This window comes from Herpailurus yagouaroundi, unplaced genomic scaffold, assembly GCF_014898765.1.
Source record: "Herpailurus yagouaroundi ecotype Mexico unplaced genomic scaffold, PumYag 100, whole genome shotgun sequence".
Taxonomy (NCBI): Eukaryota; Metazoa; Chordata; class Mammalia; order Carnivora; family Felidae; genus Herpailurus; species Herpailurus yagouaroundi.
Genome location: NW_024412391.1, coordinates 39,292,551 through 39,316,673, shown reverse-complemented (window position 1 = coordinate 39,316,673; position 24,123 = coordinate 39,292,551). Strand labels below are relative to the sequence as shown.

The following is a 24,123-nucleotide window of genomic DNA, read 5'->3' as shown; positions in this document are numbered from 1 at the left end:
CTTCAATTTACATTATTAATAAGGGTAATTCACTTTGGTATTTACATTTTTCTGTGTGTCTCTTAGATACTGTATTTTTTCACTTGCCACCCAGAAATGGAAATGGAGCTACAGTATATGGTATCTCCTGCTATCGGCAAATTGAAGCCAAGGTATGGTAGTACAGTGAACAACAAAAACACTGAGAGTGTTTTTAAAATTTTTATAAACAATTTGAAGTTGTTTTCCCAGTAGTACCAGTTTATTCACATGAATGTTTTTGTAAGTTGACATGGTAAGTATAATTGCCATAAAACAGTTTGTCCATTTTTTTTTTTTAATGTTTATTTTTGAGAGAGAGAGCGCATGAGCGGAGGAGGGGCAGAGAGAAAGAGAGAGGGACAGAGGATCCATAGTGGGCTCTGTGCTCACAGTGGAGAGCCCAATGCAGGGCTGGAACTCACAAACCATGAGATCATGATCTGAGCCCAAGTCAGGTGCTTAACCGACTGAGCCACCCAGGCATCCATTGTCTCTAGATAGTTGTACCTAAATTATCCATGTCTTCAGAATGCTGTATTTAAATTTTACAGTGTCCTTGAATTTTCTTTTTCTAATGTTTGGTATGTAATTTAGAAAAATTAAGTGATAATGTGTGTTGTATTTTAAGCAGCGGTTTAGAATTAGTGGAAAGTACTTGTAGCTTTGAAATACTTGCATGTTAATTATGTACAACTCAGATTTTGTTAATTCTTAAATTACCTGCCAGCTTAATGTCTGAATTACTATAATAGCTCTAATTAATACAAATAAGCCAAGATGGGTAGCTTCCCCTTTCATGGTTTGATTCTGAGCAACACTTTTTTGTGTCTCACCAGTTTTTTGTGGTGAAGATACTCTGTGAGTAAAAATCTCTTGCCTTTCGTTAGATCATTAATACTCTAGTGTTTCTAGTAGAAACACTAGACTTTGGCTGCACATTGGAGTCACCTGGGGACCTCTAAATACTACAGACGACTGGGTCCCAACCCCAGAGATTCTGGTTTAATGTTCTGGTTATCAGGTGATTGCAAACCTCCGCAGTGTTTTTTAACGGGAGTTACCTGGAGACCCTTTTTTTTTTTAAATACACAGCTGGCCTTTCCTTCTACTAAATTAGAATCTCTGAGAGTAAGCTTAGGTAACTCTAAGTTTTAAAAGGCTTCCTCAGGGAATGATTAAGTTAGTAAATCTTCTAAAATTTTCTTTAGCTTTTTATAATGACCATTTCAAACATGCAGATAAATGAAAAGAATTGTACAATGAACACCTGTATACCCACCATCTAGAGTCAGCAGTAGTCAGCATTCTACCACATTTGCTTAGTGTGTGTCTGCTTTTTTCCCTGAACCATTTAGAAATAAATTGCAGGTGTAAATTCCACCATACCCAAAGTTGTTAACTACTGTGAAATAGTCCTTCATGTACAGGGCCTGAAATATAGGACACACCCAGTAAATACCTATGGAATGAATAACTGAATTTAAAGGTAAACCTGAGGGTAAGAGTTAGCTTGGTAGTTTTGTGCATTTGATTGCCTCATATACTATTACCCTTAATCTATGTTTACATGAGATGAAATGAATTGCTCCCCTTTCTTGGAGACCGTCCCTTTTACTCTAGTCCCCTATAGATTGCGCAGACACAAGTAAGATTATTTCCTCAAACTGTCGACATTAACAACAGTTCTCGTGCTTCACATAGCCTTTAAATGGCATTTCATACCATCTGTCTCCCTTACCCATTGGGTCTGATCCACTCCACAGTATATTGGCATTGCCCATTTCTCTTAATATTTCTATCCTCACCTGATAACAGATATCAGAAGGACCTAGAGCCTAGGAGAAAAACTGATTCCCTTTGACTGAGGGTGAGACCTGACAGATGAATCCAGTCAAGGCAGAGAGGTAGAAAACAGATTGAGGGAAGGCTGTATTCTTGACTTAAAGACTAGTCGTCAGTCATAAGTCACTTGAAGACACTGAGGCCCATTGGTCCTCAGGACAGGTGCCAGGAGATGTTAGGCTGTATACCACAAAGGGGAAGAGTAGTTCTTAGTTCGCTCACAGAGTTACCTAGAGTTACCTGATGATTAAATCAAGGCTTGTTCTTTACTAGCAGAGAATGTAGACCTCTTACGTGGTTGTCCTCACAGTCATCAAGGCATGAGTTATGGCTCAGGGCTGGGCTATAATACCAGTTTTCCAGTATAATCTAGGCCCTTCTCACCAGAAACAGTAGTCTCGGAGTGCCCGTTTGCAAACCAGAACCAAGGACTTTTTTTTTTTTCGACGTTTATTTATTTTTGGGACAGAGAGAGACAGAGCATGAACGGGGGAGGGCAGAGAGGGAGACACAGAATCGGAAACAGGCTCCAGGCTCTGAGCCATCAGCCCAGAGCCTGACGCGGGGCTCGAACTCACGGACCGTGAGATCGTGACCTGGCTGAAGTCGGACGCTTAACCGACTGTGCCACCCAGGCGCCCCCAGAACCAAGGACATTTGATTTGAATTATGGGTGTGGCAACTTAAACAAAAAGTGTTCTCAGACGGTAAGTTCCTTGAGGGTAGGGATTGTCTCTCCCTGTTACATTCTCCGTGCCTACCAGATTCTGGCACATAGTTTCCTGGCGGACTCATTCAATAGATATTTTCAGAGATTCTCAATACATTTGGAATTTAACTAAATGTTAGAATTTTTTTCTATCTCACTGCTATTTTTACAGTGAAAGAGAATGATTTTTAAATATTTCTATGAAATATTATTAATAATGACTCTTTGTTTATAATAGGCATTGAAAGTGCGGCAAGCAGATATCACCAGAGAGACGGTTCAGAAAAGTGTCTGTGTTCTAAGCAAGTTGGTAAGAGACCAAATAACTCGTTAATGTGTTCGTTAACCATGGCAGATTTTTAGTTGAGAATAAGGCATTATTAGAATAAGGAGAGATTTATGGACAGTAATAGATTAAAATTCATCAGGGGCCCATTTTTTATTCTTGTGCATCAGCTTTTTCTCTTTGCCTTTCAGCAGTTTTACTCTCATTTGCACCATTACCCACAACTAGATAAGTGGAAGGAAATCTTCTAGATAGGTTTTTGGGAAAGAGGTTGACACTTGCCCAAAATGAAGTAGCTGATATATTTCATTTATCCTTTTTTATTTTGTTTTTAAGACTTTGGATAATACTTTACTAAAACTCAGAATATCATAATCATTCAGATTGTATTGATATAAAAGTATATGACTCTTGCTATGAAAAATTGTAGCCTTAACTTGCTTTTTAAATTTTTTTTTTTTTTAACGTTTATTTATTTTTGAGAGACAGAGCATGAACAGGGGAGGGGCAGAGATAGGGAGAGACATAGAATCTGAAACAGGCTCCACGCTCTGAGCTGTCAGCACAGAGCCCGACGCGGGGCTCGAACTCACGGACTGTGAGATCATGACCTGAGCCAAAGTCGGAGGCTCAACCGACTGAGCCACCCAGGCTCCCCTTAACTTGCTCTTTAAAACTTAAGATTTTTGAGGAATGGAAATGACATAATTATACAATAGCAATGCTTTACAGTTGTTTCATCCATGTACAAGTTGATCAGATGCAGGTGTATAATTTTAACTTTTTATTTTTAGTAGGAAATGTGTAACACTTCTTATTTTCCATAGTTCCCTATTAAATCGTTTGTAATATTCCATTTTTATTACTAATAGGATATTAACACCTTTACTGGTAACATCAAACGACCAATTCTACATATAAAATATTATCCCCCAAGTCCCTTTTGTGGGGAGAAATCCAGATCTCTATCATGTCAATTATCTTACAGCTGTATGATTATTGAATACAATCATTTCTGCATTTAACCTCAGTCAAAATGGAGAATATTTCATTTGCCTAGTCACCAAATGTATGTAGGTTTTGTTTCATTATGTCTTCTACATTGTCCAGTTTCTTACATCCACCGACAATTTGTTTTTTTTTTATTTATATATGAAATTTATTGTCAAATTGGTTTCCATACAACACCCAGTGCTCATCCCAAAAGGTGCCCTCCTCAATACCCATCACCCACCCTCTCCTCCCTCCCACCCCCCATCAACCCTCAGTTTGCTCTCAGTTCTCAACAGTCTCTTATGCTTTGGCTCTCTCCCACTCTAACCTCTTTTTTTTTTTTTTTTCCCTTCCCCTCCCCCATGGGTTCCTGTTCAGTTTCTCAGGATCCACATAAGAGTGAAACCATATGGTATCTGTCTTTCTCTGTATGGCTTATTTCACTTAGCATCACACTCTCCAGTTCCATCCACGTTGCTACAAAAGGCCATATTTCATTTTTTCTCATTGCCACGTAGTATTCCATAGTGTATATAAACCACAATTTCTTTATCCATTCATCAGTGGATGGACATTTAGGCTCTTTCCATAATTTGGCTATTGTTGAGAGTGCTGCTATGAACATTGGGGTACAAGTGCCCCTATGCATCAGTACTCCTGTGTCCCTTGGATAAATTCCTAGCAGTGCTATTGCTGGGTCATAGGGTAGGTCTATTTTTAATTTTCTGAGGAACCTCCACACTGCTTTCCAGAGCAGCTGCACCAATTTGCATTCCCACCAACAGTGCAAGAGGGTTCCCGTTTCTCCACATCCTCTCCAGCATCTAGAGTCTCCTGATTTGTTCATTTTGGCCACTCTGACTGGCGTGAGGTGATACCTGAGTGTGGTTTTGATTTGTATTTCCCTGATAAGGAGCGACGCTGAACATCTTTTCATGTGCCTGTTGGCCATCCGGATGTCTTCTTTAGAGAAGTGTCTATTCATGTTTTCTGCCCATTTCTTCACTGGGTTATTTGCTTTTCGGGTGTGGAGTTTGGTGAGCTCTTTATAGATTTTGGAGACTAGCCCTTTGTCCGATATGTCATTTGCAAATATCTTTTCCCATTCCGTTGGTTGCCTTTTAGTTTTGTTGGTTGTTTCCTTTGCTGTGCAGAAGCTTTTAATCTTCATAAGGTCCCAGTAATTCACTTTTGCTTTTAATTCCCTTGCCTTTGGGGACGTGTCGAGTAAGAGATTGCTACGGCTGAGGTCAGAGAGGTCTTTTCCTGCTTTCTCCTCTAGGGTTTTGATGGTTTCCTGTCTCACATTCAGGTCCTTTATCCATTTTGAGTTTATTTTTGTGAATCATCCACCGACAATTTGAATGTAGTTTGCTTAATATAAGTTGAGATTTGTAAAATAGGATTTATTTTGACTTTTTAGTACTAAGCTTTAAAAAAAATCCTGGATAATAATAATAATATACTGTGAGCCTTAATAATAAGATTTTGAGGATCAGATATTTCTTCCAAGATCTTAGTTTTACATAGAGGGCAAGAATTGACTCCTTAAAAAAAAAAAAAAAAAAAAAAGAATGGATGTAAAAGACCCTGATATCAGAAAATTAATAGATTGTACACAGTTTCTAAAATGGTAGCCTGAAAAATAGAATTCAATGAATTACTTTTTTTTTTAAGCGATGAATTACTCTTATACTGGGCCAGATAACCAAAGCATAGGAGTACCAGATGTTAAAGCAAACACATGTTGAAAGGCTTCCTGAGTAATCTTTCTTCAAAGAGCAATTATAATAACAATAAATGTCATTTATCAGATGACTATATGTCAGGTTTTAATTCAATACCAGACACTTTTTAGATATAATTGTGATTTGAATCCTCATGTCAAAACAGATCTAAGTATTTGTTGCTTTCATTTTACAAAGAAACATGTAGAATAGGGAAAAAAAATGTCTAACTCTCATAGACCATGTAACTACTAAGTGATAAAATTGGGGTGAAGATCCGGGTTTTATCTGTCTTTAAATAAGCATAGGGAATAGGGGGAGCTAGCTTATGCAGAAAGGTTTGATGGTTCATAGTGCATTGTAATCTCTATATAAAAATATAATGACTCTATACTTAGATATTCTGGATGGTAATAATGATATAGTAACAGGGATATTGGTGGTGGGAGGGGACTCTTCCAGTGTTACTTCTATTAACTAATTGTATAATAATTATATACAGCATTGGTCTCTGCATTCTAAGGAGGACATAGAAATCAGAAAACATCTAGAAAATAACATTGAAAATAAAAAGGATGGAAATGGTATAAGAGGGTCTTAAGTAGAAGTAAGAATTAAGGAATAATTTTGTTGAAGCATACAAAGGAATATTTTGATAAAGGACACAGACCAGTTGTTCTAAGCCTCCAAAGAAGACAAAAAAGGGAAATGAACTTAAATTTAATCATGAATGTTCAATTAGATATAAGAACCAGCTATTATAAGGATGATTAAATGTCACCACAAACCAGTGTAACTGTAGAATTAAAATGTCATAAATTTTATAATGACTATTTGCAACAACATGGATGGAACTCTATAGAGTATATTATGCTAAGCTAAATTAGAGAAAGACAAATATATGACTTCACTCATGCAGAATTTAAGATGCAAAACAGATGAACATAAGGGAAGGGAAGCAAAAATAACGTCAAAAGAGGGAGACAAACCATAAGAGACTTAAATACAGAGAACAAACTGAGGGTTGCTGGTGGAGTGTTGGGGGATAGGCTAAATGGGCAAGGGGCATTAAGGAAGACACTTGTTGGGATGAAGACTGGTTATATGTGGGGGAGAGTCACTGCCCTTGAAATTATTGCACTATATGCTAACTTGGATATAAAATAAAAAAAATAAATAAAAATAAAAGGGAAATTTTTATAATGACTAATGTTTAAGTGCCTTTCTTTTTAAGATTTTTTTTAATGTTTATTGATTTTTTTTAATATAATTTATTGTCAAATTGGTTAACATACAGTGTGTAAAGTGTGCTCTTAGTTTTGAGGGTAGGTTCCTGTGGTTCATCGCTTACATACAACACCCAGTGCTCATCCCAACAAGTGCCCTCCTCAATGCCCATCACCCATTTTCTCCTCTCCCCCACTCCCCCCTCAGTTTGTTCTCTGTGTTTAAGAGTCTCTTATGGTTTGCCTCCCTCCCTCTCTGTAACTATTTTTTCCCCCTTCCCTTCCCTCATGGTCTTCTGTTAAGTTTTTCCAAGATCCACATATGAGTGAAAACATGCTGTCTTTCTCTGACTTATTTCATTTAGCATAATACCTTCCAGTCCATCCATATTGCTGCAAATGGCATGATTTCATTCTTTATCATTGCCAAGTAGTATTTCATTGTATATATAAACCACATCTTTATCCATTCGTCAGTTGATGCACATTTAGGCTCTTTCCATAACTTAGCTTTTGTCAAAAGTGCTGGTATAAACATTGGAGTACGTGTGCCCCTATGAATCAGCACTCCAGCATCCTTTGGGTAAATTCCTAGTATTGCTATTTCTGGGTCATGGGGTAGTTCTATTTTTAATTTTTGAGGAACCTCCACTCTGTTTTCCAGAGCAGCTGTACCAGTTTGTATTCCCACCAACAGTGCAAGAGGGTTCCCATTTCTCCACATCCTCACCAGCATCTGTTGTTTCCTAAGTTGTTAATTTTAGCCACTGTGACCCATGTGAGGTGGTATCTCACTGTAGTTTTGATTTGTATTTTCCTGATGATGAGTGATGTTGAGCATTGTTTCATGTGTCTGTTAGCCATCTGGATGTCTTCTTCGGAAAAGTGTCTATTCATGTCTTTTGCCCATTTCTTCACTGGATTATTTGTTTTTTGTGTGTTGAGTTTGGTAAGTTCTTTATAGATTTTGGATACTAATCCTTTATCCGATATGTCATTTGCAAATATCTTTTCCCATTCCGTCGGTTGCCTTTTAGTTTTGTTGATTGTTTCCTTTGCAGTCCAGAAGCTTTTTATCTTGATGAGGTCCCAATGGTTCATTTTTGCTTTTAATTCCCTTGCCTTTACAGATATGTCAAGCAAGAAATTGCTGCGGCTGAGGTCAGAGAGGTTTTTTCCTGCTTTCTCCTCTAGGGTTTCGATGACTGTCTCACATTTAGGTCTTTCATCCATTTTGAGTTTATTTTTGTGAATGGTATAAGAAAGTGGTCTAGTTTCATTCTTCTGCATGTTGCTATCTAGTTGTCCCAGCACCATTTGCTAAATAGACTGTCTTTTTTCCATTGGATAGTCTTTCCTGCTTTGTTAAACATTAGTTGGCCATACTTTTGTGGGTCCAGTTCTGGGTTCTCTATTCCATTGGTCTGTGTGTCTGTTTTTGTGCCAATACCATACTGCCTTGATGATTACACCTTTGTACCAGAAGCTAAAGTCTGGGATTGTGATGCTTCCCTCTTTGGTTTTCTTTTTCAATATTACTTTGGCTATTTGGGGTCTTCTGTGGTTCCATACAAATTTTAGGATTGTTTGTTCTAGCTTTGAGAAGAATGCTGGTGCAATTTTGATTGAGATTGCTTTGGGTAGTATTGACATTTTAACTATTTATTCTTCCAGTCCATGAGCATGGAATGTTTTTCCATTTGTTTGTGTCTTCTTCGATTTTCTTCATAACTTTTCTGTAGTTTTCAGCATATAGATCTTTTACATCTTTGGTTAGGTTTATTCCTAGGTATTTTATGGGTCTTGGTGCAATTGTGAATGGGATCAATTTCTTGAATTCTCTTTCTGTTGCTTCATTATTGGTGTATAGAAATGCAACTGATTTCTGTACATTGATTTTATACCCTGCGACTTCGCTGAATTTATGTATCAGTTCTAGCAGCCTTTTGGTGGCGTCTTTTGGGTTTTCCATGTAGAGTATCATGTCATCTGCAAAAAGTGAAAGTTTGACTTCTTCTTTGCCAATTTTGATACCTTTTATTTCATTTTGTTGTCTGTTCATACTAGGACTTCCAACACTATGTTAAACAATAGTGGTGAAAGTGGACATCCCTGTCGTGTTCCTGATCTCATGGGGAAGGCTCTCAGTTTTTTCCCCACTGAGGATATTAGCTTTGGGCTTTTCGTATATGGTTTTTATGATGTTTAGGTATGTTCCTTCTGTTCTGACTTTCTTGAGGGTTTTTATTAACAGAGGATGCTGTATTTTGTCAAGTGCTTTTTCTGAATCTATTGACAGGATTATATGGTTCTTATCCTTTCTTCTATTAATGTGATGTATTTGCGAATACACTGATTGGTTTGAGAATATTGAACCAGCCCTGCAGCCCAGAAATGAATCCCACTTGATCATGGTGAATAATTCTTTTTATATGCTGTTGAATTCGATTTGCTAGTATCTTATTGAGAATTTTTGCATCCATGTTCATCAGGGATATTGGCCTGTAATTCTCCTTCTTTGTGGGGTCTCTGGTTTGAGAATCAAGGTAACGCTGGCTTCATAGAATGAGTCCAGAAACTTTCCTTTCATTTCTGTTTTTTGGAACAGCTTGAGAAGGATAGGTATTAACTCTTCTTTAAATGTCTGGTAGAATTCCCCTGGGAAGCCATTTGGCGCAGGACTCTTCTTGGGAGATTTTTGATAACTGATTCAGTTTCTTCACTAGTTAAGGATCTGTTTAAATTTTTTATTTCTTCCCGTTTGAGTTTTGGTATTGTGTGGGTACCTAGGAATTTGTCCATTTCTTCCAGGTTGTCCGATTTGTTGGCATGTGATTTTTCATAATATTCTCTGATAATTGTGTTTCTGAGGGATTGGTTGTGATAAGTCCATTTTCATTCATGATCTTATCAGTTTGGGTCCTCTCTTTTTTTGAGAAATCTGGCTACGGGTTTATTAATTTTATTTATTTTTTCAAAAAACCAGCTTAGTTTCATTGATCTGTTCTGGGTTTTGTTTTGTTTTGTTTTTATTCTGTATTGTTGATTTCTGCTCTGATCTTTATTATTTCTCTTCTTCTGCTGGCCTTGGGGTTTCTTTGCTGTTCTGCTTCTAGTTCCTTTAGGAGTGCTCTTAGATTTTGCATTTGGGATTTGTTTCTTGAGATAGGCCTGGATTGCAATGTCCTCTCCTCTTAGGACTGCCTTTGCTGCATCCCAAAAGGGTTTGGACTGTTGTGTTTTCATTTTCATTTCTTTGCATATATTTTTTAATTTCTTCTTTAATTGCCTGGTTGACCCATTCTTTCTTTAGTAGGATGTTCTTTAACCTCCATGCATTTGGAGATTTTCCTACCTTTTTCCTGTGGTTGATTTCAAGTTTCATAGCATGGTGATCTGAAAATGTGCATGATATAATCTCAGTTCTTTTATATTTATTGAGGGCTGTTTCATGATCCACTGTGTGATCTGTCTTGGAGAATGTTCCATGTGCACTCAATATAAGGTGTATTCTGCTTTAGGATGAAAAGTTCTGAATATATCTGTCAAGTCCATCTGGTCCAGTGTATGATTCAGGGCCATTGTTTTGTATTGATGCTCTGCATAGATGATGTGTCCATTGTTGTAAGTGGTATATTAAAGTCCCCTGCAATTACCACATTCTTCCCAATAAGATTGTTTATATTTGTGATTGTTTTATATATTTGGATGCTACTGAATTGGGTGCATAAACATTTATAATTGTTAGCACTTCTTGATGGATAGACCCCATAATTATGGTATAATGCCCTTTTTCATCTCTTGTTACAGCCTTTAAACTCCAGTTTGTCTGATAGCATGATAAGTGGTTCTCCATCCCCTCACTTTCAGTCTGAAGGTGTCCTCAGGTCTAAAATGGGTCTCTTGTAGACAGCAAATAGATGGGTCTTGGGTTTGTTTTGTTTTTTTGTGTTTTTTTTTTTTTTTTTTTTAATCCATTCTGATACCCCATGTCTTTTGATTGGAGCATTTAGTCCATTTACATTCAGTGTTATTGAAAGATATGGATTTAGAGTCCTTGTGTTATCTGTAGGTTTCATGCTTGTAGCGATGTCTCTGGTCCTTTGTGGTCTTTGCAACATTCCATTCAGAATCCCCCTTAGGAGCTCTTGTAGGGCTGGTTTAGTGGCGATGAACTCCTTCAGTTTTTGTTTGTCTTGGAAAACCTTTATCCTTCCTATTCTGAATGACAGGCTTGCTGGATAAAGGATTCTTGGCTGCATATTTTTCCTCTTCAGTACATTGGAGTTTTTCCTGCCACTCCCTTTTGGCCTGCCAAGCTCCAGTAGATAGGTCTGCTATTACCCTTATGTGTCTGCCCTTGTAGAGGCTCATCTGTCCCTAGCTGCTTTCAGAATTCTCTCTTCATCTTTGTATTTTGCCAGTTTCACTATGTTATGTCAATGCAGAAGATCAATTCCTATTATGTCTGAAGGGAATTCTCTGGATTTCAGTGTCTGTTTCCTTCTCCAGATTGGGGAAGTTCTCAGCTATGATTTGTTCAAGGACACTTTTCACCCCTTTCTCTCTCTTCTTTCTCTTTTCTATCAACACCTGTGATACAGATATTAATACGTTTCATTGAATCACTTAGTTCTCTAATCCTCCCCTCGTGGTCTAGAATTTTTTTTATCTCTCTTTTTCTCAGCTTCATCTTTTTCCATAATTTTATCTTCTATTTCACTTATTCTCCCCTCTGCCTCTTCAGTCCTCGCTATCACAGCCCCTCGTTTATTTTGTACCTCATTTACAGTATTTTTTAATTCATCATGACTATTTTTTAGTTCCTTGATCTCTGCAGCAATAGATTCTCTGCTGTCTTCTATGCTTTTTTCAAGCCTAGCGATTAATATTATGACTATTATTCTAAATTCTTGTTCGGGGGCACCTGGGTGGCTCAGTTGGTTAAGCGTCCGACTTAGACTCAGGTCATGATCTCACAGCTCGTGACTTAGAGCCCTGCATCGGACTCTGCTCAGAGCCTGAAGCCTGCTTCAGATTCTGTGTCTCCCTCTCTCTCTCTGCCCCTAACCCACTTGCATTCTCTCTCGCTCGCTCGCTCTCTCTCTCTTTCTCAAAAATAAACACTTTAAAAAATTTAATTCTTGTTCAGTTGTATTATTTATATATGTTTTGATCAATTCTTTAGCTATCATTTCTTCCTGGAATTTCTTTTGAGCATTCTTCTGTTTCGTCATTTTGGCTAGTTTTCTGTACCTTATGTGTTTTAAAAAGCTTGTTGTGTGTCCTGTACCTGCGAGCACTAGTGTATTAAAGAGGGGTCATATACTGCCCAGTGCCTGGCCTTCAGGAGGTGTTTTTTGGAGTGTATTACTTGCTCTCTGTTGTGACTGGTTGCTTCATCTCCCTGTTCATAATGATGTTTTGGACCCTCCACCAGGTGTGCTTTGATTTTTTTCATTGAAGTAGCCCTGGAAGAGAAAACAAACAAAAAACAAAGACCAAAAAAACAAAACAAAAATAAACACCAGCAACAGCAAAACATCGGGGTGGGGGCAGTGTTGATGTGAGAGGCCTTATCCCATACAAAGAAAGAAAGAAATGACAGGGGCGGGGGAAAAATAAAATAAAATAGACCGGCCAGAGAAACTATACAGCTTAATCCAGAGAGAGAAAGAGGAAGATAAAGGAGATACAGAACAGGTATAAAGAGAATAGATTAGATATGTCTGCTTAAACAAACCAACAACCAAAATAATCAGACTAGAGGAGAGAAGAAATAAAAAGCAGAAAAGGAAGAAAAAAAAAATATATATATATATATATACACACACACACACACATATATACTAAGAATTGTCCAAGAATTAAATCAGAAAATGCAAAACCACTGGGTGCCTTGGAACCTGTGGCAGCATTGGTCTGGAGGAGGGGCTGCCTAGTTCATCAGCATCAATTCCCGCTCCCGTAGATACAGTTACCAGGTGTGGAGGGGCGTGGTTTGGTGTAGGTGGGTCCCGCCTCCACTGTGGGCCCACTGTCTGTTCCCTGAGGCCCTACCTTGTTGGTGATGGGGAGAAAAATGGTGACAACCCAGTCTCTCTTCCCTGCACTGGGTGTCCCAGACCAGTCTATTCAGGCCATCCTCACAGTGGCACAGGCATGAATACGGCAGTTTGTCCCGCTCTGCCAACTCCCGCGCCTCCCTGAGGCTGGACTTGGATTTAAACCCTGATGTCTTAAATATGCCCCAGTTCTGGGGAAGTGCCTCTCCGCACCACCGATATATGGCCTCTGACTCGCGGGCACAGGCAGTCTTTGTCCTTTGAACGGTTATGTACCTTCTTCCCACTGCACTCCAGGGAGGGATTGCTTTCTCCCACTGCGGACTGCACCTCTGAACTACTTACTGAGCCTGGGGCTGGCTCCCCTCATCCCCAGGTGCCCGAACAGGGCAGCCAGCCCTAGTCTGGGGAAAGCTCAGCAATTAGTGGTTTTATCTATGTCCATCTCAGTCCGTGGTTTTTCTCTTGTCCAGATATGCTTCCCCAGCCTTTCTCTTCCCTTTGTCTCTCCGCAGAAGGGGATCCCACCCATCCCTGCCTGCACTGCCCATTTTATCTCTCCCAGTTCACAGTCACGCACCTATGGCCCTCCAGGTTATCCCTGTGGGCCCTTGGAGAAGGCTCTGTCACTCTGCAGCCTGGACTCTTGGAATTCAAAGTCCTTTGGCCTCAACACTGCTGTGTTTGAGGGACAAGGGAACTTTGGGTTCCCCTACCTCTCCACCATGTTGGATCTCTCCAATGTTTATTTTTGAGAGAGAAAGCGCGTGCCCATGTGCGCACATGAGTGGGGGAGGGGCAGAGAGAGAGAGAGGGAGACACAGCATCCGAAGCAGGCTCCAGGCTCTGAGCTGTCAACACAAAGCCTGAGGCTGGGCTTGAATCCACGAACCACAAGATCATGACCTGGGCCCAAGTCAGATGCTTAACTGAGCCATCCAGGTGCCCCCGTTTAAATGCTTTTACCCTGTGTTATATTAATTCTGGAAACAACCTCATAAGATGTACTGTCTTTTCATATCCTGGTGTTCATATCAGCAAGCAGGTGTGGGGAAATTTGGTGCCCAGGGTCACGTAGCTGAGTGATACAATAGACCCAAGACGTCTGCCCACACACGCTCAACCACTGTACTCCAAGGGTCAGGTGCTTTTCAACAGCAGCCATAGAGCTAGAACAGATTATTTAACAGCTCTCAGCTGTGAATAGTAAGATACTAAAGTTGAAGTTACTTTTTCTCCCTGTTCTCTTTCAATTACAAGTTTGTAAGGTGTTTGATTTTTTCCTATTACCAAACTAATAGTAATTTTTTCTTCTTTAAGCCTCTCTATGGCTTGCTTCAAGCAAAACTTCAGCTCATTACACATGCATATTTTGAAGAGAAGGATTTTTCCCAAATTTCCATTCTAAAGGTAACTATATCCCTTTATAGCTGTATTTGGCTGAAGACTGTTTCATGAATCAAGTAAATCTTGTCAACAATATTGTAAAGATAATCTTTTGTTAGCTTAAGAAAGACATTCTTCTTAAGAATGGCAAGGGATTTGCCCAAAATGTACAGATCATATTTATTAAATTTAATCATACTGCCTTTTATTAAATAATGACTACAAAGAAGTGCAATTAAGTGCCTCTGTTAATGGATAGTAGCTCGTTTGCTATGGCATTGCTTTTCTAAATTTGCTTATTTTACTTATTTACTGCACAGTGTGTTTATATATTAGTCTTCTGGTTTCTATCTCCCAAAGCAATAAATAAATAAATAAATAAATAAATACATACTACGTGACTATTTTACTAAAGATGGATAACATGTTTTTCTCAGGGCTGCCATGAATGTGTAGAACATGGATCTCTCCTGGATCCTAGTGAGTGTAGGACAATTAGGTGTTTACCAAAGAAGTAGAGGGAACTTAGCCTACAATCCATACCACCATGTGAATGAACTAAGCTCTTAAATGAAGAGGAAGAGAAGGAGGGAGTGCTGGAAACTGGTAAGGTTTCAGAGAGACCTTGATTATTTCTAAATTTAGGGTATGGCAAAACAAACTGTCTAGGTTAAAGAACCAAGTTTTTCCTGGTCATCATACCTCTAATTTAGTGTCTGAAATGATTGTAAAATGTTCTAAATTGAGTCTATATTTTATAGGAGCTTTATGAACATATGAATAGTTCCTTGGGAGGAACTTCATTAGAAGGATCCCAAGTATATCTTGGTAAGTAGCTTTTCTACAGATCAGAAGAAATGCCCTCATTTCTTTTTGTTTGGTAAACCAAGTTGCATGTAAAACTGCATAATCAAAATTAATTTTCTATAAGTGATCTAAACTTAAATTCTTCCGTGTTTGATGTTGTTTCCTTAAATATCTTCTTCACTAGTATTTGTATTGAAAAGAGTTACAATGTAATTGTAGCGATATTTGGAACTATTACTGTATAAATCACATTTCTGCTTTTCAGAGTAGTAGTGAAAGTGTTTTCTTTTCCTTATGGTAATGCTGGCCAAGTCAATTCCCTTTCATGACAGGGAGAGCAAGAGAGAGAGAGAGAGAGATCTGCTCAGTTCTTTTTTATCCTAAGATTTTTTCAAGTAGGGGGTTTTGTTTATACTGTTCTGACAGTCCAGGATATTCATTGGTGTCCACGTTGCTCAATAGGCACTCAATAAATATCCTTTTTATGATTAGAAAAAAAATTTGCATCATAGTGATTTATGCTCACTGACTCGGTTCCTATTTTAGCATGAAGTAGCTAAACTGTAGTAGTTCCCTTTTATAATCCTGTGTATAATGTAAGCTGGTCACAAAACTCCTAAGAATATATGTTTCTCTGAATTATTTTCTCTAGTCCTATGACAGATGTTCAGAGAAGACTATGATGCAGAAATAATAGCCATGGAGTGTGGCGAACAAAAACCATATTTAAATGATTGCCACTGTAGTATAAGCTTTGTAATATCTAAACTTGTATGATTTGTAAGATACTTGTAGAATGGGGAGAAAACAGTAGAGCTGCATTGCCCAGAGCAGTAGCCATTAGCCTCATGTGACTATTTACATTTAGATTAGAATTAGTAAAAGTTAAATAAAGTTAAAAAGTCAGTCTGTCAGTACACTTGATACATTTCTTTTTTTTTTTAATTTATTTTTAGAGAGAGCACCTGTGTGCAAGTAGGGGAGGGGCAGAGAGAGGGAGAGAGAATCCCAGGCAAACTCTGCAATGACAGTGCCAGGCTCGCACTCATGAACCTGAAGATCATGACCTGAGCCGAAACCAAAAGTTGGACACTTAACTGATGGAGCCACCCAGACACCCCAACTTGGCTGCATTTCAAATGTTCATTGGCCACATGTGGCTACTGTATTGGACAGCACAGATGTAGAACATTTCCATCATTGTAAAAAGTTCCATTCGACCATGCTGTGTTTGACTGTTAATAGTTATTTGAGAAATTCTTTGTTTTTTGGTTTTGGGGTTTTTTATTTTGAGGTGGGGGAGAGCGCACACACATGAGCATGTGTGTTGGGGAAGGACAGAGAGGGAGAGTGAGAATTCCAGTGCGGAACCTGACACGGGGCTCAGCCTCATGAACCATGAGATCATAACCTGAGCTGAAATCAAGAGTCCAACATTTAACTCACTGAGCCACCCAGGTGCCCCAGTTGTTTGATTAAATCCTGAGTATATGTGTACATAATGGAATATTACATAAGTATTTTAATATTTGCATATTCTTACCATTCCTGTTTTTTACCCGCCTTTCTTTTGATGGGGAAAAATCTTTCTTTAACAAAACCCATATGTTGTCATCACAGATTAGCTTTCTTGTTAACATTGTAGGTCTGTCTCCTCGAGATCTTGTGCTTCATTTTCGACATAAGGTATGATACCTTATTTAACTTATGATGTATTAAAGTTGTATTCATTTAACTTAGTAAATTCCATGTGCTACAAGGTCAAATGGAGATTGTGGCATACTAGGTTTTAGTTCTTCTAAGACAGTACTCATAAGGATAAAAGTTGAAAGTGTTGGTAGTGTTAGTGCTTATCTGATAGAAAGTTTTTTTTTTTTTTTTTTTTTTTTTTTTTAACGTTTATTTTTGAGACAGAGAGAGACAGAGCATGAACGGGGGAGGGTCAGAGAGAGGGAGACACAGAATCTGAAACAGGCTCCAGGCTCTGAGCTGTCAGCACAGAGCCCGACGCGGGGCTCGAACTCACAGACCGTGAGATCATGACCTGAGCCGAAGTCGGCCGCTTAACCGACTGAGCCACCCAGGCGCCCCTGATAGAAAGTTTTTAAAGTACTGTATAGGAATACTGTCTATTTCTATGCAGGAGAGGATACTTTTTTCTGTTGCCTTTGTAATTTCAGATATCATGAAGTTAGAGCAGAAAGAACCCTGTTTTAATCTTGCAGAACACTTTATATGTTACTCATAGTGAAACATTTTCCCTTAAAATATCTATACTTATCTGATCTTTATTATTAAAGTATATGCTGACTGGGACATATACACATTGATTATTCATTTAACGAACACTTATTGAGTATCTGCTATGTGAATGCCCTGGACATCCAGAAATAAATGAATAGTCCCTGCCCTTTAAGGAGCTTGCAAATATTTCAAGCAGAAATGCATAATTTTCCAAAAAGCACAATTTGTTAGAGATTTAAGGGGTTCTCACATTTTTTAGAAGACACATAATTTTTTATTTTTCAGCATAAGTTAATAATTTCCAGTGTATTTTTAAGCATTATAGTTAATATTATTGATTAAATGATCTATGGTTATGTTTGAGGAAGGGAAAAAGGAAATAAGCATGAGTTTATTTTAATATAGTATTTTTTTTTCTTTAGGTCTTAATCCTGTTTAAACTAATTCTTCTTGAAAAAAAGGTGAGATTTGAAGGAATGAAATATTTAACATTGACATTATTGACATTTCTTACTATATAAACTTAAAACCTAATTGTGAATTATAAATTAAGACTTTTTTTGTCTATCAAATTGTGGTATACTGAAGCACCTATTATTCACTACCATAGAAGTATAAATTTGTGTAGTCTTTTCTGGGGACAATTTGACAGTAACCAGTTATCAGAATAGTTTTGACTACAGGGAACATAAAAGTCCAATTTAGGGGTTCCTGGGTGGCTCAGTCAGTTGAGTGTCCGACTTCGGCTCAGGTTATGATCTCACAGTTTGTGAGTTTGAGCCCGACGTTTGTGAGTTTGAGCCCCACGTCGGGCTCTGTGCTGACAGCTTGAAGCCTGGAGCCTGCTTCCAATCCTGTGTCTCCCTCCCTCTCTGACTCTCCCCAACTCTCAACTTTGTCTCACTCTGTCTCTGAAGAATAAATAAATGTAAAAAATAAATAAATAAATAAATAAATAAATAAATAAATAACAATTTAAACTGACTTAGGGGCGCTTGGGTGGCTCAATTGGTTAAGCATCTTGACTTTGGCTCAGGTCATGATCTTGAGGTTTGTGAGATTGAGCCCTGCGTCGGGCTCTGCTGACAGCTCAGAGCCTGGAGTCTGCTTTGGATTCTGTGTCTCCCTCTCTCTCTGCCCCTCCCCCACTAATGCTATGTCTCTCTGTCAAAAATAAATAAACATTAAAAAAATTGTTTTTTAAACTGACTTAAATAATACGGATATGTATTGGCTTACGGCAGACTTCAGGACTGGTTGATTAAATGGTTCTACAGTATAATTAAGTACCTAGATTTTTTTCCATCTCTTTGCTTTACAGTCTGCAGTGCTAGCTTTATCCTGAGCCTGGTTTCCCTTGTAGTGTAGGTTAACTGCCAGTTAATTGCCAGATAACTGGTCTATACCTATTCCCAAACCATTAAAAAGAATCTTCCTTCCAGTTTGTTTAGACCCATGAGGCCATGTGCCTAGAATGAATAAAAAACTGTTGCCAGAGAAGTACATATACTGATTGGTTTTAACTTGGGGTCCACACCACTCTCTGGTACAAAGAGATGGGATTGCTATGATTTTAGACCAAGGTTCTACAAACCAAGGTTCTACCAAATCTGGCCCACCCCTGTTTTTATAAATAAAGTTTTATTGGAACACAGTTATACTCATTCATCTACTTATCACTAAGGGTATTTTTGCACTACAGTGGCAGAGTTGAATTGTTGTGACAGAGACTATATATATTGCCTACAAAGGAAGAATTGTTACTATTTATAACCCTTTATAGAAAACATTGGCTTCGGGGCGCCTGGGTGGCTCAGTAGGTTGAGCTTCCGACTTTGGCTCAGGTCAAGATCTCATGGTCTGTGAGTTCCAGCCCCGCGTTGGGCTCTGTGCTGGCAGCATGGAGCATGGAACCTGCTTCAGATTCTGTGTCTCCCTCTCTTTCTGCCCCTCCCCCACTCATGCTCTGTCTCTCTCTGTCAAAAATAAACATTAAAAAAAAAAAAGCGTTGGCTTCACCTCTGGTTGAGACTAATCAGGAGCCACCCTTGGATCTGGGGCCAGTTTTTTGTTATTGTGTTAAGTTTACTTATTTATTTTGAGAGAGGCAAGCACACACAAGCCTGAGTGGGGGTGGGGCAGAGAGAGAGGGAGAGAGAATCCCAAGCAGACTCCTCGCTGTCAGTGCAGAGCCCGACATGGGGCTAGATCTCACAAACGGGGAGATCATTACCTGAGCCAAAAATAAATAGTTGGATGCTTAACCAGCTAAGCCACTCAGGGACCTCTGGGGCCAGTTTTATATACCATATTACTGTGCTAAGCAGAGTAGGGGTGGAACAGTTGTTGAAAGTCAGCCATTTATGGCTGGTATGGTTTAGTCTAGTATGGTTACCTTAAAAGTATTTATTCCTGGAGAGCCTGGGTGGCTCAATTGGTACCCCAACAATGTTTTTAACTTCTTAACCAAATTTTTAATTGTTGTAAAATACACGTAACATATAATTTACCATCTTAACCATTTTCAAGTGTATAGTTGAGTGGCATTACATACCTTCACATTGTTGTGCTATCATCATCATCCACTCACAAACTCTTTATTGTGCAAAACTAAAACTGTGTCCCTTAAATAACTTCCCATTTTCTTATTCCCACTGACCCTGACTTATGGTTTCTATGAATTTGGCTACACTAAGTTCTTATATAAGTGAAATCATTCAGTATGTCTTTTTGCGACTGGCTTATTTTACTAAGCATAATGTCCTCAAGGCTGATCCATGTGTCAGAATTTCCTTCCTTTTTAAGGCTGAATAATATCTGTTGTACATACCACATTTTGTTTCTCCCTTCGTCCTTTGATGGACATTTGGGTTGCTTCCACCTTCTGACTCTCATGAATGGTATGTGTACATCTCTTCAACACCTTGCTTCCAGTTGTTTTGTGTATATACCCAGAAGTCGTATTGCTGGACCAGACGGTATTCTATTTTTAATTCTTTTGTTGAACCACCATACTGTTTTCCATAGTGGCTGCACCATTTTACATTCCTGCCAATAATGCACAGGGGTTCCAGTGTCTCTACATGTTTACCAACATTTGCTGTTTTTTAGTTTTTTGATAGTAGCCATTCTAATAGGTATGAGGTAGTATCTCCTGGGTTTAATTTGCATTCCCTAATGGTTAGTAATGTTGACCACCTTTTCATGTGCTTATTGGTCATTTGTATGACTTCCTTGAAGTCTGTTTAAGTCCTTTGCCCATTTTTTGATCAGGTTGTGGGTTTTTTGTTGAGTTGTAGGTTTCAAACTTTGGTATTCATAATAAAAAATGCTTTACATTGCAACCCAGAGCACATATAGATACACGTATCTGAAACAACAATCTTGCAAAATAGAACTTAAACTAGTTACATGCAGTGGCATTTATGATCATGTATCTTTGTGTAATGTGGCAAATCACAGGTACGCTCTTTTCATATTGATTTGATGAAATAAGGCTGCCCTTTAATGCAACATTTGGTTTCTCCATACTTGCAAAGCACTCAAGATTACTCTGTAAGGAAAACATAGACAATTGGGGGTACTGTGCTCTGTCAGATAGCACTTGAGTGTCACTAAATAATTTGTTTATAATGGGGAAAAAAACTCACCTAAGCAAATCTTTGCTTGTTTTTTTTCCCAACCAATTTAATGATGACCATTGTTACATTTCATGCAATGTCTAATCCTGTTCGTGATTTTTTTCTCAGTTTTTATTCTGAAAAATGTCAAACCTGCAGAAAGGTTGATAGAATCCTGTAATGAACTTTTATACCCTTGATCTGCATTTACCATTTGTTAACATTTTGCCACTTTTGCATTATATTGCTTTATATATGTTCATTTTTTCCCCCTGAATCCTAATTTTAAGATCATGGTACTTTACCCCTAAATACGTTAGGATATATTTCTTTCTTAAGACTAAGTGTATTCCCATATAAGATACCATTTTCACGTTCAAGAAATTGTAACATTGATGCAATAAATGACATCGAATCAGTCCATTTTTCAAATTCTTGAGTTGTTGTAATAATGTCCTATAAACTAGTTGCTGTTTCCACTTTGGGGACTAAGAATCATGTACTGCATGGTAGTCCTCTTTAATCTCTAACAGCTGTACCACCTTGCTGTTGTTTTTGTTTTTCCCCAAAGAATCCAGACTAGGGGCACCTGGGTGGCTCAGTTGGTTAAGTATCAGACTCTTGATTTAGGCTCAGGTCATTGATCTCACGGTTCATGAGGTCAAACCCTGCGTCAGGCTCTGCACTGACAGCACATAGTGTGCTTGGGATTCTCTCCCTCTCTGTTTGCCCCTCCCCTGCTTGCACTCTCTCTCTCAAAAATAAACAAACACTTAAATCCAGGCTAAAGTTTAAGATTATATTTGCCTGATTATTTTCTTGTGGCTAGTTGCAGCTTAAACTTTTTTGGGCGAGAATACTGTACAACTGGTGGTGTGTCCTCCACAGAGTTATCACACCAGGAGGCTCATAACTGTTGGTACTATCACTGGTGATGTGAAATTTAATCATTTGATTAAGGTGGTAGTTGCCAGATTTCTTCATAGTGAGGTACATGTGTTTCTATTTACAACTAATAGCTAATCTGTGGGATGATAAATTTGAAGCTATGTGAAGAGCCCCTTGCCCAACAACCTTTCACAATAGTTTTAGCTCCCACTGGTAATTTTTAACTGAATCATGATGGATGCTTGGTGATTTTTTTTGATTCTTTCATTAATGTTTTATTTATTAGGTGTTACTCTTCTGTAAAGAATCTTCCCTTCTGTACTCCCCTCTACCTTTTTTGTTTTGATATTGTAGACCCAGGATTTTCTAATTTAATTTTGATTGAATCCATTTCAGGTTCTCTTTTATATTTCTCCAGTGAATAAATTGGTGGGTGCCCTGATGACTGTGTTATCCCTTTTTCCAGGTAAGAGGATACAGTATCTACTCTTTATTTAACTTGTACTGGAACTTTCAATGATAAAAATGTTTCAAGGATAAACTTGTTAGGGAAAATATTTCTATTTTAACATGGTTTTCTTTTGGCAGTGGGTTTCTCTCTTTTATTTTTTTGTTTTTTAAGTTTATTTTTAAAAGAGAGAGGGAGCACAAGCAGGGGAGGGGCAGAGAGGAGACACATCCCATGCAGGATCTACAGTCCTGTCAGCACAGAACCCAGTGTGGGGCTCAGACTCACGAACTACGAGATCATTACCTGAGCTAAAATAAAAAGTTGGCCATCCAACCAACTGAGCTACCCGGGCACCCCTGAGTTTCTCTCTTTTGTACAAGATTTTTCTTGTCTTTTTTTTTTTCCTTTAATTAAAATATGTGCAAACATAATAAAATTTTTATAGGAGAGTTCTAGTTCTAATTAAAATGGAATATGCAACTCTTATTTTCTCCCACCTTATTGTAAGCCTAGATGTTCTCCAATATTGTGTGTTGTAGGCATGATTGAACATGGTCTCAGTGACTGTTCTCAATACAGACCCCGAAAGAGTATGTCTGAAGATGCTGGGCCTCATGAAAGTAATCCATCTGCAGATGATTTGGTTTCTATGTCCGCTCCTGAAATTTTAAATACCAACTCAGGAACTGTTAAGAAAATCATGACAGGGAACCATGGAGGAGATGCTGGCATCAAGACTGAAGAACCTTTGCTCCAAGCAGAAGAGGACAGCAGCAAAGGACAGGAACCCAATGATACCGGTCAATATTTGAAACCTCCTTCTCGCCCATCTCCAGAATCTTCAGAAAGTGACTGGGAGACCTTGGATCCTAGTGTCTTGGAGGACCCCACCTTGAAAGAAAAGGAACAGGCGGGGTCAGAACAGACAAACTCATTTCCAAAGGAGTCTGTGCCCTCAGACAGTCCTCCAATTACTGTACAACCTCAAGCTAATACAGGCCAGGTGGTCCTGATACCAGGGCTAATTTCTGGTTTGGAAGAGGACCAGTATGGCATGCCCCTGGCCATCTTCACAAAGGTAAAGCTTGTGTTCCTTATTGAGGCCCTTAAAGAAACTGACAACCTTTTGGAATTTAACTTACAGTATTGAACATATTTTCAGGTCTGAAAACTTTCCTTGAAAACCGTAAGATACATATGTATAGTGCTGTGGTTGTCTCTGACCATAGCGTCACATATGCCAGGAACCATACTAGGTTCTAAGTTCTTCTATCCATGTGTCTTGCAAGATACACCTTTCTAGTAACTACAGCAAATTTTTTGATTTTCTCCAAATAGCATCCTTTATGCATGAAGTAAAATTTTATGTGGAAAAGGAAGATGGGTAGCATTGATTTGAACATGTATTTCTTCCTCTAGGATGAATTCTTCCTGGGTTTCTCCAACTTTACAAATAAGTATTTGCCCTGCGTCAGTAATGCTGCATAGATAATGGGAAATGCTTTGTTCATTTTGTGGCCTGCTAGGGGATTCTGAAGTTACTTTAATTGATTTTATGATCAAACTAATGCACAGTTTCTTTTTTTTTTTTTAATCTTTTTTTTAACATTTATTTATTTTTGAGACAGAGAGCATGAACAGGGGAGGGTCAGAGAAAGAGGGAGACACAGAATCTGAAACAGGCTCCAGGCTCTGAGCTATCAGCACAGAGCCCAACGCGGGGCCCGAACCCACGGACCGTGAGATCATGACCTGAGCCAAAGTCGGACTCTTAACCGACTGAGCCACCCAGGCATCCCATAATGCACAGTTTCTTAAAGCTGGGATTTAGGAACCTGGGGAGAAAACTCAGGGTTCT

General features: G+C 38.6%; 1 protein-coding gene across 3 annotated transcripts in view; it reads left to right on the top strand.

The window, feature by feature from the left end:
- Positions 1–24,123, top strand: part of AVL9 (AVL9 cell migration associated) — a 71,396-nt gene that overhangs the window by 23,830 nt on the left and 23,443 nt on the right. For all 3 annotated transcript variants that reach the window (XR_005789276.1, XM_040472305.1, XM_040472306.1), the window contains exons 3-10: positions 67–152; positions 2,811–2,882; positions 14,190–14,279; positions 15,017–15,083; positions 16,708–16,748; positions 17,729–17,767; positions 22,211–22,280; positions 22,805–23,343. Coding sequence is in view for 2 of the 3 variants with exons in the window: in XM_040472305.1 (XP_040328239.1) it covers positions 67–152; positions 2,811–2,882; positions 14,190–14,279; positions 15,017–15,083; positions 16,708–16,748; positions 17,729–17,767; positions 22,211–22,280; positions 22,805–23,343 (1,004 nt within the window). In the remaining variant the exon portion in view is untranslated. The remainder of the gene's footprint in view (positions 1–66; positions 153–2,810; positions 2,883–14,189; positions 14,280–15,016; positions 15,084–16,707; positions 16,749–17,728; positions 17,768–22,210; positions 22,281–22,804; positions 23,344–24,123) is intronic.